The sequence below is a fragment of the Emys orbicularis genome, chromosome 1, assembly GCF_028017835.1.
Source record: "Emys orbicularis isolate rEmyOrb1 chromosome 1, rEmyOrb1.hap1, whole genome shotgun sequence".
Taxonomy (NCBI): Eukaryota; Metazoa; Chordata; order Testudines; family Emydidae; genus Emys; species Emys orbicularis.
This window is the reverse complement of record NC_088683.1, coordinates 47,411,293-47,428,181: the sequence shown is the minus strand read 5'-3', so window position 1 is coordinate 47,428,181 and position 16,889 is coordinate 47,411,293. Positions and strand designations below refer to the sequence as shown.

General features: G+C 51.2%; 1 protein-coding gene across 3 annotated transcripts in view; it reads left to right on the top strand.

The window, feature by feature from the left end:
- The window catches only part of KCND2 (potassium voltage-gated channel subfamily D member 2), a 418,036-nt gene that overhangs the window by 388,652 nt on the left and 12,495 nt on the right, over positions 1-16,889 (top strand). The window contains exons 3-5 of one of the 3 annotated variants that reach the window (XM_065417539.1): positions 12,624-12,705; positions 14,337-14,452; positions 16,615-16,674. In XM_065417539.1, coding sequence (XP_065273611.1) covers positions 12,624-12,705; positions 14,337-14,452; positions 16,615-16,674 — 258 coding nt within the window. Of the gene's footprint in view, positions 1-12,623; positions 12,723-14,336; positions 14,453-16,614; positions 16,675-16,889 lie in introns of all 3 variants that reach the window. The other 2 variants (XM_065417548.1, XM_065417557.1) reach the window with 2 other exon arrangements.

Sequence of the window (16,889 nt, the reverse complement as noted above, 5' to 3'; positions counted from 1 at the left end):
GAGGAGCCACTGTGTTCTCTCCTTTCTGTGAATTGAGTAGCATTGCAGACATATTTTTCTACCCTCCACACTCTATAGTAGATAGAAGTGTATGATCCCATTTTTGTGAACCACTCATTTGTGTGGCAGTCACCTCTTACTCTTCTCAGTTCCTTCTTCATGCAGAAGACATGCTGTGAACTGCCGTGCTCAGACTCTTCTCACTCAAGCTCACACTTACCAACCCAACACCACTTAGAAATCTTCTCAGATATTGGTTGGCAAACTATATCTATTTTGTTTCACATCTCCCAGGAAGATTGAGTGTGGCAGCTGGAAGGCCGTTGCCCTGACAAAGAGAGGGAACACAGATGAAGGATTAGTGTTTAACATTTTGAGCCTGCTATCTTCCCTCAAAGGTCTGAACCAAAAGATCTGAATTTTTAAAAGGTGGTTTTACATGAGATCTGACTGAATGATTTATACAAGCAATTCCCTCAAAGAACGTTGTAATAGACTTGACAAGTCTAGAAGCTATGACATTTATTATTGTTATTATTTTATTTGTATTATCTTAGCACATAGGAGCTCAAGCCATAAAGTTCCCATCAACCCCCAATGACACCCAATATTTGACAGAATTCAGAGCTACCGAAAGTGGGCATTCCCCTGCCATAGTCCATATACCCATAAACACCTTTGAATGCATCTTATTAAAAAAAAAACCCTATCATAACAAATGTATATAATTTTCCTGTCCTTGGATGTAGGGTTTTTTGTTTTTGTTTCAATAACAAAGACACTTTCTCCTATTTTTACAAAGACACAAAAGTGTGGAAGAATTTAGATCATCAGGTTTCAGAGTGGAACTCAGATTTTATTTTGGTTTTTATCTATACTAGCAACCAGCAATTTATAGAACAGATCTTGAATAAGCATATCTTCCATTCCAATAGTTTTGCAGCCTTAACTTAGACAATGAAATTATCCAGCCTCCTCCATGAGAATTTATTGCATAATGTATAGTGCTTACAATCCTTTGGCTGGCCTAAGTCTTTATTAATTCAGTTGTGGGGAGGGTGTGAAGCCACCAGGAGCAGTGAACTAGTTATCTTTTAGGGTCTGATCCAAAGCCCATTGAATGCAATGAATGGACTTCTGTTCCCTTCAGTGGGCTCATGATCAGGCCCCCTGCGAGGAGCATTTTCTAGAAGTTAAAACTGTGAATGAAAGTCAGGATATCTGGTTCCTGGCTCTGTCACAGATTTGCTGTGCAATCTTGGGCTCTCCAGTCTGTCTTGCCACCCACGCAAGCTGGACTTAGTGATAAATGATCACTTACACCAAAAATCACAAAATATTCAGGTTCTTCCAGTCCCAAGAGACCAGTCACTCACCCTAGATCAATTTGTACCTTAGATCTTATACCAAAGACAATGTCTGTAGCCAATCCTGTAATTAACTAAATGTTTATTAACTAGGAAAAAGAAATAAGAGTTATTTACAGGTAAAAGCAAGCAATCATATATGCAGTCTGTGATTCAAAAGATGACAGATATGTAGTAATATGTCCGCATTGAATGTCTTTTTAGGACTTAACCCAGGTTGACCCTGGGGATCTCTGCTTCCTGTTTCTCAGTGCCAGCCCTTGTAAGAATCCAAACAACAAAGATGATAAATCTTCATGTTAGCTATTTGTATTTCCCTCTTCCACCATTCAAACCGATGGGATGAAGCCTTCTGTACTTCTCCATGGGTGAAAGGGGCAATCAATAAAGCTTTTGTCCTGCAATGGCCCACTTAATTTTTGATAGTCCTCCCAGATGGGCAGGGAGAGCAAATCTTCCCATCTGAGTTCTCAAGTTCAGAGCAGGATTTTTACAATTATAAAACAAGCTTATATTTTACCTTGTATCATAGAATACAGACATTACAAGTAAGATTAATGGATGCACAAATTTACAAGCATTTCATATAGTTTAAACACTAAATACATTCTTATAAGACTAATACCTCTTTTGAACAGAACTAACATACAGGTGAGCTGGTTTGGTTTTCAGCTATGAGTTTCAGTTCTTATCTAATGCCTATGGCCTTGGCCACAGCTGGCACTTGGTTTACCAGCATCATACCTGTAACCATGTGTCGCATGCTGCAAGCAGAATTGTCTCCATAGTTGATTTCCACTATATTTCTCGGATTCCTTGGCTGGCTGCTGAGAAGACTCTCTCTCCCTTTGGAAGTATGAGGCAGAAAAAGAAGAATAATTTCATTCCTCAGAGCTGATCCAGATCATGATTGGAGAAGATATTTGACTAATGCAGTAACCCTGTTGTCTCTCCCCATGCGCACTATTCCAGGATCATATTATACTAGTAGGAGTGCAACAGTAAACAAATGGGTTTATTCTGTGATGCCATAGGAGTTGGAGAAGAACTATCCCCCTATTTTCTGAAAACTTCAACCTAGTAATTATTGAGAATGGAAAAAGTCATATTACCTCAAAACAAAACATCGAACTCTCTCTTCTACTGCAGTAGCTCAAAGCTCTTCACTTGAGCTTATAGTCTACTAACGAAGTTCAAGTTTACTAAATCATTGTTCTGCACATGGCTTTAGGAACCAGAAATCTTTGGATTGAGCATGAGGACAAAGTCAAGCTCACTTTGATATACAGGGAACCAGTCATAAAAATTCCTGCAGGAATTGTACTTACGACTCCAAACTTTCCAGGAAGCCAACAAAGCGAAGACTATTCTGCAACTTCTGCTTTCGGTATTATTGATCTTGAGAGTCTTTTCTTTAAACATAGGGTATCCCCTCCATTGTTAGCTTCCCACTGTTTAGTCTACACTATGTGACTCAATAATTCAAACTGACAATTTTACCAAACATTTCTTAGGGAAGCTCAATCATCTTCCATCCATCATCCTCCACCCACAGTCTAGCACCTCCTCTGGACAGCTACCAGAGAGTGGTCCTACTGGGTTCCAGAGAACTGGGCAGGCGCAAGCCTGCACACGACTAAAGGACCCTCCCCCAGCCTATGGAGAGGATCCACTGAGCCCGGGACTCAAATTATTGCGGGACAGGGAGAGGAACAGAAAAAATAACAAGGACATGGTGTGACGGTCAAAGGGTCAAAAGTAGGGAACTGGAAAGGGACACCAAGCAGAAAACCTTGGACAGCACCCACTGCTCCTCGAAGGTGTCAAGGGAGCCAGCGGACACCGCCCAGATGAACTCTGCCCAGATACATGAGCGGAGAGAGGAACGGAAATAGGACCCACAGTCACAGAGAACCCCTTCAGCCAACATCCTCTCCCTGGTGTTATAGATGGCCACTTTGGCCATCAGTAGGAGGAGGTTGACTTGGAGGTCCCGCGACTTTGTGGGGCCAGGGGATAGGGTGTGCATATAAGAAAAGGTGGGGGGAGAAGTGCAGCCAAAAATGCAACAGTAGGTCTAGGAGGAACGGGAAAAGGGACTGCAACCTGGTGCACTCAAGGTAGACATGCGCCAGTGTCTCCCTCATGCCGCGAAAGGGACAGGCATCAGAGACAGGGTGAGCCGTGGGACCAAGGTGGAATATAGGCTGGCCCACCGGGGTTTCTCACCCTCATTAGATGGCAATAGGTCCCACTACTTAGTATCGGGGTGGGACACGTGGGTAAGGATATGGAGAGGATGGAGCATGAGTGTGTAAATATGTGCCCTTGGTGCGGTTCGAAAGTGAACCGGCTGTAGGTCCCGCAGCCGGTTCGAGGTGTGTGAGTGGAACGGCCGGGGGGACTCGCAGGGAAAGGGCCCTATGAACAGATCTGGAGGGCTTGGGGTGTGGGGTGGGCGGGGAGCATCCTCCTCCAGGACCCACTTGAGGTAAGCCTGAAAAGCGGGCGATAAAGCTGCCCTCACTGCCTGAAGTATGTACTGCGGAGTTCAAAGGGTGGAGAGCCCCATGCACTGAGCGAGTGACAGGGGATCCACCCAGGCTCCCCAGTCATAGTCCAGGAGGTCTCTGATTCTGGTGACTCCTGACAGGACCAGCTGCTGGCACACCGAGGGGGACTCCGCCACCTGCACACCAAGTTGGGGATTGTGTAGCAGGGGCTCCACGTGGAAATCTACCCCCTCAGCGGCCGTCACGGACCTGGTTGCTGATACCAGCTTCCAGGTCTGGAGGAGGTCCAGAAGCTCATAGAGGTCTCGCGGAAGACCTCTCAGATGGAGATAAAAGAGCTGCCGGTCATATCAGAGCCCTTGGAAGCAGCGCAGGAAGGCGTGCACCAACGTGCTCCACACCGGACTACCTGCACTATAAAGAAGTCTCTGCAGGGCCTGGAGGCGGAAGGCATAGATTTGAGTGCGGAGGCAGATCAGGCCCTGTACTCCTTCCTCCAGGAGGAGACTCAAGACCCCGCAGAGATCCAGTGCAGTCCTGGCCAAAAGAACTCCAGGACCACCTTCTGGAGGTAGGCCAGGAAACCTGGGACCAGGATCAGGGTGTTGAGCCGGTGCCAGAGCATGGATAGGACTAGCTGATTGAACACCACTGCCCTCCCCCACAGGGAAAGGCACCGGAGTAGTTCTGTCCACCTCCACAGCTGCTCAAACACCCTGCCCTCCAAACCTTGCCAGTTCTCCGGCGGAGAAGGATGCATGGTGGTAAGGTAAATGCCGTGATAGAGCAGCAGATCTGCACTCCACCGAATGGCCTGAAGCCCGGGTGGAAGGGTGCTCACCTGCCACTTGTCCCCAACCACCAGGTCAGAGCTCTTGACCCAGTTGACCCGGGTGGAGAAGGCCATCGAGTAGATGGCCTGGCAAGCCTACACCCATACCAGGTCGCCCGGGACCTTGACCATGAGAAGCACGTCATTGGCATTCACTGATAGGATCAGCCACAACTCTGGCTCACAGAGCACCAACCCCGTCAACCTCCTACAGAGGATATGGAGGAAGGGCTCGATGGCCAGAGTGTACAGCTGGCCCGATAGCAGACACCCCTGATGCACCCCTCGCCTGAAGCTGACCGGTGCGGTCAGGGTTCAGTGGAGCTTAACCAAACACTCTGTGGAGATGTACAGCACCTGGAGAAAACTCACAAACTGGGGTCTGAAGCCGAATGCCCACAAAGTGCCCAGGAGATACCCATGGTCCACTCTGTCGAATGTCTTCTCCTGGTCCAGGGACAGGAGGGCGAACAACAGACCATCCCTACACCTGAGCTCTAAGAGGTCCCGGACCAGATATAGATGATTAAAGATGGTGAGGCCCAGGATGGTGTAGGTCTGGCTAGGGTGGACCAGGTCCGACAGCACAGACTCCAGCCACAGTGAGATGGCTTTCACTACAGCTTTGTAATCTGTGCTGAGGAGCAAGACGGGACACCAGTTCTGAAGGTTGCGAAGGTCTCCCTTCTTTGGAAGCAAGGTGAGCACAGGCCGCCTTTACGACAGAGGGAGGACCGCGCTCCCCAAGGACTCGGTCCATACAGCGACAAGGTCCGGGCCAAGGACATCTTAGAACATGCGGTAGAACTCCACGGTCAGCACGTCCATGCCCGGAGATTTATTAGTGGGCATGAGATGGAGGGCTTCTGACAACTTGGCCAGAGTGAGAGGTAGCTCCAGCTGGTCCCGGTCGCATGCGCTGACAATTGGGAGTCTGTCCCAAAGCACACTGCAGGCTTCGCCGTCGGTCAGATCAGGGAGAAAAGAGTGACGTAGAAGGCCCTAGGCCTTTCATGCATCTCCTCCAGATCCATGAGGGGGGCACCATCCTCTGCCAAAAGGCAGGTCACGTGCTTCTTAGCTCCCATCTTTTTCTCCAGGGAGTAGAAGAAGCAGGAGCCACAGTCCACCTGAAGGAGATGGATACAGGATCGAACAAACGCGCCCCAGCCCGATGGTCCTCAAGGGCTCAGAGCTTCTCCCGGCATACTCCACAGAGGGATGGATCCCCGGGGCTGGCGACTAGACGCCTCTCCAGCTCCAAGACTTCCTGCTCCAGCTGCTCTATCACCACATCCCTCTGCCAGCTGGCGCTCCAAGTGTATTCACAACAGAAGAGCCAGGCATGCACCTTCCCCACGACCACTGCGCCGAGGGAAAGGCACATATCTGCACTCATCAGGACAGCCAAAACTCCTGGAAGGACGCCACAAAGCCCACATCCTCCAGCAGGCTATTGTTAAAGTGCCAATAGGCCGGCCCCAGCCTCTTCAAAGTCAGAGAGGCTGTCACAGCCACCAAATGGTGGTCAGAGAGCACGGGGCTGGCTGGATGCTGGAGGAGTGGACCTGCAAGAGGTGATGGTGAGATAAATAAATGCGATGTAACCAGGAGTGATGCGCCTGATCTGCTTCCACCCGGATATAAGCAAAGATAAACTCATCGGCCGAGTGGTGGTTGTGCCAGACTTCCACCAGGGAGCGATGGCCTATGATCTCCTGGAGGACGTCCGCGGTGGCCGGGCACTGCTCGGCCCCGAGCGGACCCGCTCTTCAAGGGCGGTGTTGAAATCCCCGTCCAGGACCAGGCACTCACGAGGATCCAAGGAGCTGAGGAAGGCAGACGCCTGCTGAAAAAAAGCTCACCTGCTCCGGGCCCGATGTCAGGGCATAGACATTGACAAGGTTCAATGTCAGCCCCTCCACGCGGGCCCGGAGGTGCAGTAGGCGGCCCGGCACAACCTCAGCAACCCCAGCACCTCGAGCCATAGGTCGGGGGAAAACAGGGTGGCCACTCCAGCAGTACGAACTGTGAGATGGCTAAAATCCCCCCATTCCGGCCACCAGCGAGCTTTTCAATGGCTGGATCCGTATGGGTCTCCTGCAGGAAAACCACAGAGTACCCCCCGTCCCGAAGGAAGAAGAGTACCTGGCAGCTGCGGAGACCCATCCTACTGCCCCAGGTGTTTAGTATGACGAAGGTGATTGGTGCCATAATGAAGGCTGAGGAGGATCCTCACGGGAAGGAATGCTAACGGCCTCCGTTGGACCCTGCAACAGTCTGTGACCAACCCTGAAAGCTATCGGGGAGTCACGAAAGCTGCGGGCCTGCTGGTAGGCCATAGCATCCTGCCTCCCAGTCCCTTTACCCTCCCCCAAACGGCCCTTATGGCCTGGAGGACGTGATGGAAGTCCGTCCCCCCCCGTCACCCCCCAGTGCTGGAGAGCAAGCTGCACCTTATTCCGGGAACCACAAGTGTCCAGGAGAAAGACGCGCAGCTTGTCTCACAGCACATCAGGGGCTGGGGTCGCAGAACTCTGGGCATCCTCCGGCCAGATCCCCACGGCCTACTGAGATGGGCAGGCCGGGAGCAAACCCTCAGAATGGGGCCTGTTCTGCTGGTGCCACACAGTCCATCTCAGACCCCGGCATGGGAGGGGGGGGGGGATGGAGGGAAAACAGCACCCCCTAAGGGGTCGGGTGAGGGGAACACGAAAACCGCCCCCTGGGGGCTATTGACAGAAAGGGAAACAAGATGATCCTGGGGGTGGCAATAACATGGGTGGAAGGGGAGGAAGCAGGAATGGCATCAGGGACGGGAACGGGACCAGGATCAGGGGCAGGGGCAGAGTTGAGATCGGGGGCCCTGGCAGCCAAGCTACTGGGATGCAGCACCTCTTGACCGGGCCTGTGGGTCAAGGGAACAGGAAGAGGGCCCTCAGTGATGCCAGGTTCGGGTGCCATAACAGACTTAGCACCCACAGCCACGCATCAGGGAGCAGGGTATCTGCAGTCGGGCCCCCGACCGGAAGGGAAGGCAGCTGCCCTGCATCGGTAGGAGGTGCACCCAGTGGCTCAAGGAGGCCGCTCAGCACTGGCCGTCGCCTCAGTGGGCTTGGCAGCCATGAGCAGAGTGCCATCCATGGCCGGGCCGGTGGACGAACCCAGGGGCACCCCCAAAGTAAGAGCGGTGGCAGCAGTCAGGGGGAGGGGAGAAAGGAGAAGAGGGGGCGGCGTAAAGGAACCGCTGCCTGGATCGAGGCCCGCTGGTCATTGGGGTCAGACCCAGGGCCTCGATTGCCTCAAAAATGGAGCGGAAGTCCCCACCCGCTATCCCGGGGTCCTCCCCGCCAGCGACCAAGTCAGCACTCACTTCGGTGCCGCTGGGGAGCGCAGATGACAAGGGGATGGGGGGGGGCTCCATCTGAGGCACCCACAAGAAGGGACTCCAGAAGTGGGGAGATTCTGCCCCCCATTGCTGCCACGACTTCCCCAGCTTCCTCTAGTTGTTGGGCCCTATCGGGGGCACGATGGAAGGCTCTGCAGCAGCGGCCCCCCTCCGCATCAAGGGGGAGGTGCTGAGCCCGTACCTTCCGCTTGCCCCACTTCCCCTGGACAAGGACCCAGCCCTCCAAGATGTTAGCGGAGGGCTGGCAAGCAGGGGTGGGGCCAGGGGGCAAGGACGATGGTACTGGAGGTCGGAGAGGTAATGGGGGGGGGGCAGAGCGGGGAAGGGAAAGCTCCCCCTGGGGCAGGCCCTCTTCCATGCCCGGCCATGGCTTTGCTGTCCTCTCCTCCGCAGACCCCGCTGAACTACATATGATGGAGGTGGGGCCCGCCTGCTCGTCTGGGTGCAACGGGGAACTACCCCCATGGCCCGAATGGAGGCAGTGGCAGGCAGGGGAGAAGGAGGGATGACTACTGGTGCCAGGTAACCAGGGTCGCTGGCGGTGACAGGGCTGGTGCCCTCCCGGGACTCGGGGGTCCCAGGAGTCCCACGGTGCCGGGCCAGGGGCAGTCGTGCCCCGTCGCCCAGCAGAGGTAACCCCGGGGCCTTCCCTGAAGAGTAGTACACCCGGTACCAGGACACCTGGGGGGCACCAAAAAGGACCCGTCACACGCCGGCGGCGGCAGTTGAATCTGCACCTGCCAGCATAGGCGCCAACCTCTCATGGCGCCAGAGGGTGCTCACGTCCCTCACACCCCCGGCCCTACCCCGACTCCACCCCTGCCCTGCCCCTATTCCAACCCCTTCTCCCAAAGTCCCCGCCCCAACTCCGCCCCCTCCATGCCCCTATTGGACCCCTGCCCAAATCCCCGCCCCGGCCCCGCCTCATCCCCTGAGTGCGTTGCGTTCCCCCTCCTCCCTCCCAGCACTTGCCGTGCGAAACAGCTGTTTTGCAGTTAAAGAGTTGGGAGGGAGGGGGGAAAAGCGGGCACGGGGCACGCTCGCGGAGGAGGTGGAAGCGGAGTGGAGGCGGAGGTGAGCTGGGGTGTGGCGGGGAGCTGGCAGTGGGTGCAGAGCACTCACCAATTTTTCCCCGTGGGTGCTCCAGCCCCAGAGCACCCACGGAGTCGGTGCCTATGCCTGCTGGTGGAATGAGAGGACGTGAAGGAGGGCGGGGTCTTTGCAGCCTAGCAGGAGAGGGCTGATCACCAACAGGGGCTTCCCCAGGGAAGAAAGGAAAGGCAAAATGGCAGCATTGGGAAAGAAGGGTGGGACAAAGGTAAAAACCACCTGTACCCCCAGGTCTTCCAAGGGCTCTAGGGGGACGTACATGCCCCCATGGCCAGGCTCTTCTCCACCACCTCCTGGGCAGTGGCCTCAGATGCCAGGAAGACGACCACCTTCCCGTACATCTTAGAGGCCCCCTCCAGGGCTGTAGGCCCCACCACCCTCACCAATGCCCGCACATAGGTCTCGACATGGGGCGAGGTGGGAAACAGGAGGCAGCGGATGCCATGCTTCCTGGTCAGGGTGGGAAAGGGGCCCCGGCTGCCAGGAATGGAACTGGAGGCAGTGGCAGGGGTAGATGACAAAATGGCGGGCAGAGGGACTGCCACCCCCTAGGCATACGCTCTGGGGGATGGGGGAGGGACGCCCCCAGAGCTGGTTGAAGGAACGGCAAGGGATAGGGCGGGGGGGCCATGGCCAACGGCAGGGCCGCAGTGGAGGGTTCAGCCCCTACTACGGAGGGGCTTGCCATGCCGAGTGGGGCTTTTGACCTTTTTCTTCCCTTGCCCTTTCTGTCAGTCGAGGGGGGGGGGCTCCCCCAAGAACAGAGGAGATAGGAGGCATGGCAGCAACAGAATCCATACCCATGCCTGCCGCCGGTACCCTAGCGGGGGCAATGGCAAGCAGTCTGGCAGCAGCGGTCGAGAGGGAAGCCTGAGGGACAGATGGGAGAGCAGGTGGAGGGGAGGCAGCAGGGGCAACTCTGGGGGGGGCCCACCTGCCGTTTCCCCCACCATTCGCAGAGGGGACAGGGACGAGCACTGAAGAGAAGGGGGAAAAAAGAGAGGGAAACGGGAAGAGGTAAAGCCAACCGCTCCTCCCCGCTAGGCTGCAGGCAGGGGAGGAGGGCGCCAAGGAGAGAGGGGGCTCAGGGACATCGATCAAGGCAGGAAGGGGGGGGTGGTGCGATCACTGACACGTGGTGGAAATACCGGCTCCTCTGGCTGCACTGGGGAGGGGAGTGATCACAATATCATAAGGGGGTGCAGTGAACAAAGGGGCTCAACAGAAAATGGGAAGGGGCACAAGCGCATGGGAGGGACATGGGCGCATGGAGTGAGGGGGCTGGACAAGGAAGGGGACAACAAAAGGTGAGGGGAGAAAGGAACGGGTTGGAAGCAGACCAGGGCCAGGGTAGGAAACCCACTGGGACCAGCAGCAAGGGCCAGAGCAGGGCAGGCAAAACTAGCAAACACCAAGGGACTGGAGCGGGGCAGGCAAACAAACAGAAAGTGCCAGAGGACTGGGACCTGGGCCGGGAGGCAAAAATAGGCAGCAAGGAGCGGGCGGGACAGGCAACACAGGGAAAGGGGGCAAACTGCTGCGGGGAGGCCTGTGGGCAAAGCAGAGGGTGGGGGAAGCCCACCTGCCGAGAGCAGCAGAGGAAGGGAGGGCAAGTCCAAGGGGACAGGAAAGGCATGTGCGCTTGCGGTTTAAAAGCCCTTGCTCGATGCTGCAAAAGCCAGGTGGATAAAAGCCAGGCAAGCGGCAAAGTCCAGGAGCAGAGAGCAGTCAAAATGGTGAGAAAGGGTAATGGAGGGGGGTGGCAGTGGTGGTGGTGAGGGTGGTAGATGGACTAGGGGGAGGGCTCCATGTCTCTCCCCCCCACCTTCCGAACAACAACAAGAATCACCACCACAGGAGTAAAGATGTTAAAGTCACTCAGTCTTGTGAAAAAAAACCCTCCACAATGTCCTGCAGTAGCTCCAGGTGTACCACGCACTGCAACTCCTCTTCCTCTTCCTCACACCTGCAGCAAGTTCCACAGCAGCAAACAGCCAGCCGAGAGAGCCCCCACAGATGGTAGCAGGGTCCCTCACTCCCCCTCTGGGGAGCAGGCCAGCAGGACTCCCCAAGGAATAGCTGCCACCAGCTGGTGAGGTAGCGGGGAACGGGGGTCTGGCCCAGACAAAAGCTAAAGTGGGTGCTCTGGGCCCAGCAACAGCAACTCCACACCCACAAGAGAATGGTAGAAGACAGGCATATCAGCCCTAGAATGGTCAAGACCCTGTCCCCAGGAGCTGAAAACAGCTTATCTCAGGTCAACAAGGGACTCCCGAGTCCAATTAAGGATCTTTAAAAAACCCTTTTTCTGGTGAGAGAGAATGAGGAGAGATGGAATATAAGCTGTGGCAGGAAGAAATGGCTTCTCCTAGGTGTAAGGCGGCTCTCTTCCCTATAGGGGAAGCAACCATGCTAACAGACTGTTTGGGTAAGGACTGGCATCCAGAGGCCAGCATAATGAGGCAATACCCCCCAGGGAAAGGTATTCTCTTTTTGTTTGGCTGAAAAGTACTTCATGGCCTACTTTTTACCTTGTAAATACTGAAGAATAAAAACTCTCCAGAGTGGGACAGATTTACTCCAGGTGTGCCCTCCCCCCCCCCTGCCCCGCCCTCCCAGAGAGGGAATTGCTGAGCCTGGTGAGGTAAAGGAGGTGCTTTGCCACACTACACAAACAAGAGCTAAACTGGCCCATCCTCTCTCAACAATTTGTTGTTTACAATTTCAAGAGAATGCTCAGACTGGGACAAGTGGTGATTCGTATTAAGTACCTTTATACAGGTAGGCATAAACAAAATGTAACAAACGCCTTGCAGCAAGTAGAAGGCTTTAGAAAGGGCTAGCAGGAACTCAGGAATTTAGCTTTTCTGTGTACTGACGCCTTTCTCTCTCATTGTTATACATATGTTTCTCTGAAAATTAGAATGATCTGAGGAACTATGGAGGTTCTTCGTGGCTTATAGCAGTTGAAATGTTATGTTCTCTTGGACCATTGACCTTTCTTTTGAGGAACTTTTAACTGAAGGATTAGAAATGACATAGGTTGAGATGGAAGCAACATTCCTGACCTGCAAGACAGATATAGAAGTGACATGATCACTGCCACAGAAAAAGGAAAATATAACACGCCTAATATTATGAGAATATGTATAATCATTTATCCAAATCATTGTTCCAATTGGCTGATTCATGGAAAGAAACAAAAGCTGCTAGCTAATTTGCAGTTTAACCGGGAAAACACTCTTTTGATTTGTTGCCTGAATGACCATCACTTTAGCGATTATGACATTGGTATTCATAAACAGCAGATTCCAATTAGCTGCTTTCTATAAACAGACTAATGGATACAAGTAGAAGTGCCACCATTTCTTTTTGTCTCCTTCTTTACACAGAAAGCCAGACTTGCTAGAATTCGAGCAGCAAAGAGTGGGACTGCTAATGCTTACATGCAGAGCAAACGAAATGGCTTACTGAGTAACCAGCTTCACCAGGTAATATATTTATGTAATCCAGCTCCAGAAGAGCTACTTAATAATAGCACAGCTGCCGTTTATTCTATTTATCATCAGGACTAGTCAATCTGACTCTATAAGTAATACTATCAATAGAAGTAGGTTAAAGAAGGACAAATTGAACTATTATTGTTTAAGCAAGATTACAGGACTGGATGACAGTGTATAAAATAACAGAGGATGGGATGGTTCACAAACTCTGGATTCAAATACATCCCAAACTTAAACTGAAGTTTGGTTCAAATAAAAAGTCCATAGTTATCACTATCTCTCTGAGCCAAACCAAGACCCTGCCTCTGGGCACCCTCAAATTTTGGGAAAATGTTGATCTAGATCTGATCTTTATGGTCTGAGAAATAAAATTTTAACTACAAATGTGCTCAAGCAACTAAATATAAATCTGGATTTTATACATCCCAAAGTTTGGAGTGTTGGGACCTAGAGGACGTTTTATGCCCATCTCTAATTTCGACATTTGATATAGTCCCATTTTCATCCCAATTTAGTTTAGTGCCCTCTAATGAATAATGATAAAAGCATTTAATAAATCAGGAAACGTTTTCTACATAATTCTTCATTCTGTGTCTGTAACATCTGCTGTACACTTTCTGAACTCAGTGGTTTGGGATTAGTCAGTGACATGATTTTTTTGTATAAAGGGTAATACCACAAATTCGTCAGCATTATTAAACAATCTCAAGAGGAAATAAGACAACTATATGCAATTTTCTTTTTTAAAAAAGGCCCATACACACGGAAAAATCTTTTACCATCAGTTAGATTTATGACCATTGAAGTGTGTGCTGATTTTACACTCAGCACCTTAACATGACGATTACATCTGTAAGTTGCATTGTTCTAACTATACACAAAAGGCCATCCAGTTCCGGGCACCACACTTTATCAATGATGTGGATAAATTGGAGAGTCTAGAGGAGAGCAACAAAAATGACAAAAAGCTTAGCAAGCCTGAGCTACGTGGAAAGGTTTTAAAAACTGGGAATGTTTAGTCTTGAGAATAGAAGACTGAAGGGGAACCTGATAACAATCTTCAAATATGTTAAGGGCTGTTATAAAGAGGACAGTGAATAATTGTTCTCCACGTCCACTGAAGATAGAACACAGAAGTAATGGGCTTAATCTGCACCAAAGGAGATTTAGGTTAGACAGTAGGAAAAACTTTCTAAGGGTAGTTAAGGTCAGGAATAGGCTTCCAAGGATGGTTGTGGAATCCCCGGCACTGGAGGTTTTTAAGAACAAATTGGACAAACACCTGTCAGGGATAGTGTAGGTTTACTTGGTCCTACCACAGCCCAGACCTGGACTTGATGACCTCTTGAGACCCCTTCTAGCCCTACATTTGTATGATTCTGTGGAAATGCTGAGGTTTGAGACATTCAAGAAGGGTTGCAAGGAAAGCAGAGAAAATATTTTGATTAATAAACAAAAAAGACATCATGCGCAAACTGATTTATTTTATATCATGTAGTTTTGCCCTGATAAAGCACTGCAGATATACTGCAGTATACACCCCAAGTCTGTTTTCATCAAATATTTGGCTAAGAGACTTTTGTTCAAAAATGAAAATAATAGAGAATTCTATGTATTTACAGTCCAACAAGGAGGAAGAACAGAACTTTCTTAGCAAATCTGGCTCTTCCTTTGAAACACAGCACCACCACCTGCTTCACTGTCTGGAAAAAACCACGGTAAGAAAATGGAATCAGTGTCTTCCTGTAAACCTAATTTTGGTTTTGTAGTAGCTTATTTCTCCTAATTCCTCATGTTACAGTCCTTACCCAGGACCAAAGGCTATTTTGTAGATTGGGCTGATTTAGAAATTTTCTAGTTTATTTTCATGCAATGTACATAGTAACATTTAAAGATCATAGGTCAGATCCTCAACTGACATAAGGACATTAACCTTAATGGGACACCCCAATAGGCTCCAGCTGAGGATCTGGATTTATATATATTTATACAGAGAAAGAGTTAATTTATGATTTGCATGTTTACACACTGTGCTACAGTAAAGTTTCTAGGGATTCCATCCTCCAGTCCTTACTCATGCAAAATTCCCAATTCAGGCAATGCAAGCTTTCTCCTTAGCAAGGATGGAAGTTCTGGGTCCTTAGGTTCAATCTTATGAGTTGCTGAGCACTTCCTGTGATGTGAGCACTCAACTCCAATTTAAGTGAGTGCAAGTTGAGAGTACTCACCATCTTAATCTGCAACTTCATCCTCTGAATTGAGATGCAGGTGCAGCGCTACTGAATCGTTTAGCCCAGGGGCGGGCAAACTTTTTGGCCTGAGAGCCACATCGGTTTCCGAAATGGTATGGAGGGCTGGTTAGGGGAGGCTGTGTCTCCCCAAACAGCCAGGTGTGGCCCGGCCCCCGCCCCCTATCTGACCCTCCCCCCCGCTTCTCACCCCCTGACGGCCTTCTACCCCATCCAACCCCCCATTCCCTGTCCCCTGACGGTCCCCCGGAACCCCTGCCCCATCCACCCCCTCCCTGTCCCCTGACTACCCCTGGACCCATGCCCCGGACTGCCCCCCACCGCCCCATCAACCCCTCCCCTCAAATTTCTGACTGCCCCCTGGACTCCTGCCCCATCCAACCACCCCTTCTCCCTGACTGCCCCCAGAACCCCTGCCCCTGACTGCCCCCTGCTGCCCCATCCAACCCCCCTCTCCTTCCTGACTGCCTCCTGGGACCCCTGCACCCATTCAACCCCCCTGTTTTCCCTCTGACCCCCCCAACCCCTATCCACACCCCCGCCTCCTGACCACCACCCCGAACTCCCCTGCCCTCTATCCAACCTCCCCGCTCCTTGCCCCCTTACCGCACTGCCTGGAGCACCGGTGGCTGGCGGCGCTACAGCCGCACCGCCCAGAGCACCAGGGCAGGTATCCGTGCCGCACAGCTGGAGCCAGCCACGCTACCGCGCAGCACAGAGCACCGGGTCAGGCCGTGGCTCTGCAGCTGCGCTGCCCGGCAAGAGCTCACAGCCCTGCCGCCCAGAGCATTGCGCCGGCGGCGCAGTGAACTGAGGCTGTGGGGGAGGGGTAACAGCAGGAGAGGGGCCAGGGGCGAGCCTCCCAGGCCAGGAGCTCAGGGGCCGGGCAGGAGGGTCCCGCGGGCTGGATGTGGCCCACAGGCCATAGTTTGCCCACCTCTGGTTTAGCCTCAGCTCTGACAGCCCCTTACAGGAATAACTGAATAATTCACAACCACCAAAACACACCTGCTTTGGTTAAAAACTTCCAAGCAGTCAAAACCAGATGATGGACCGCATGTGTCTACTGCTTAATATCTGGATAACTATACAGCCATCATGAATGTTAAATTAAAACATAATTACACTTCAGTAATATTAATAAGAATGAGGTGTGGGCACCAAGTGGTTAAGGCGCTTGACTGCAATCCTGAAGGTTGTGGGTTGGAGTCTCACTTGATCTCACACTGAGAGATCACCTCAGGTTCACCCAGCTGCAAAGTGGGTACCTGATCCATAGAAGATAGGGAAGTCCAACACGGTTGGATATGATGCTAACCATACCACTCCCTTGTTTATCTTAAAGGTGTGTTGCCTGATGAGCCATATTGACTTTGAATATTAACAAGCCATATGTCTCATTCACAGATAAAATATTTCTGGTCAGAAATGTCACAGAGGCATTTCTGTTATCCTGATCATTATTGTTTTTACATCATTTCCTGTTTATTATTTCCTAAGGAACCTAAGGACATGAAGAATAATTACATTGAGTGTAACCTATGTAAATGTAATAATTTCACATTGGGAAATGGTAAAATAATCTATATTTGTCCTTGTATTTTCTCTCCTGTCACCATATTGCCATGTAGGGTTTATCTTATGTTGTGGATGATCCCATCTTATCAATAAGCTGTTCAACACCATTTAAGGTACAATTTACAAATTTAGCTCTGATTTTATCAAATGTAGATGCACCTAACAAATTATCTGGTAGTGACCATCAGTATGTACAATACTTTGCCATTTCCTGACAAAGAGTTTAGATCATGTTGACCAGAGATGGGCCCAAATTCCAGATTCAAACACTCAAATTTTAAGTGCTAGAAATCAGAATTGGGATCTGAATTTTGTGGCTGGTGCCCAT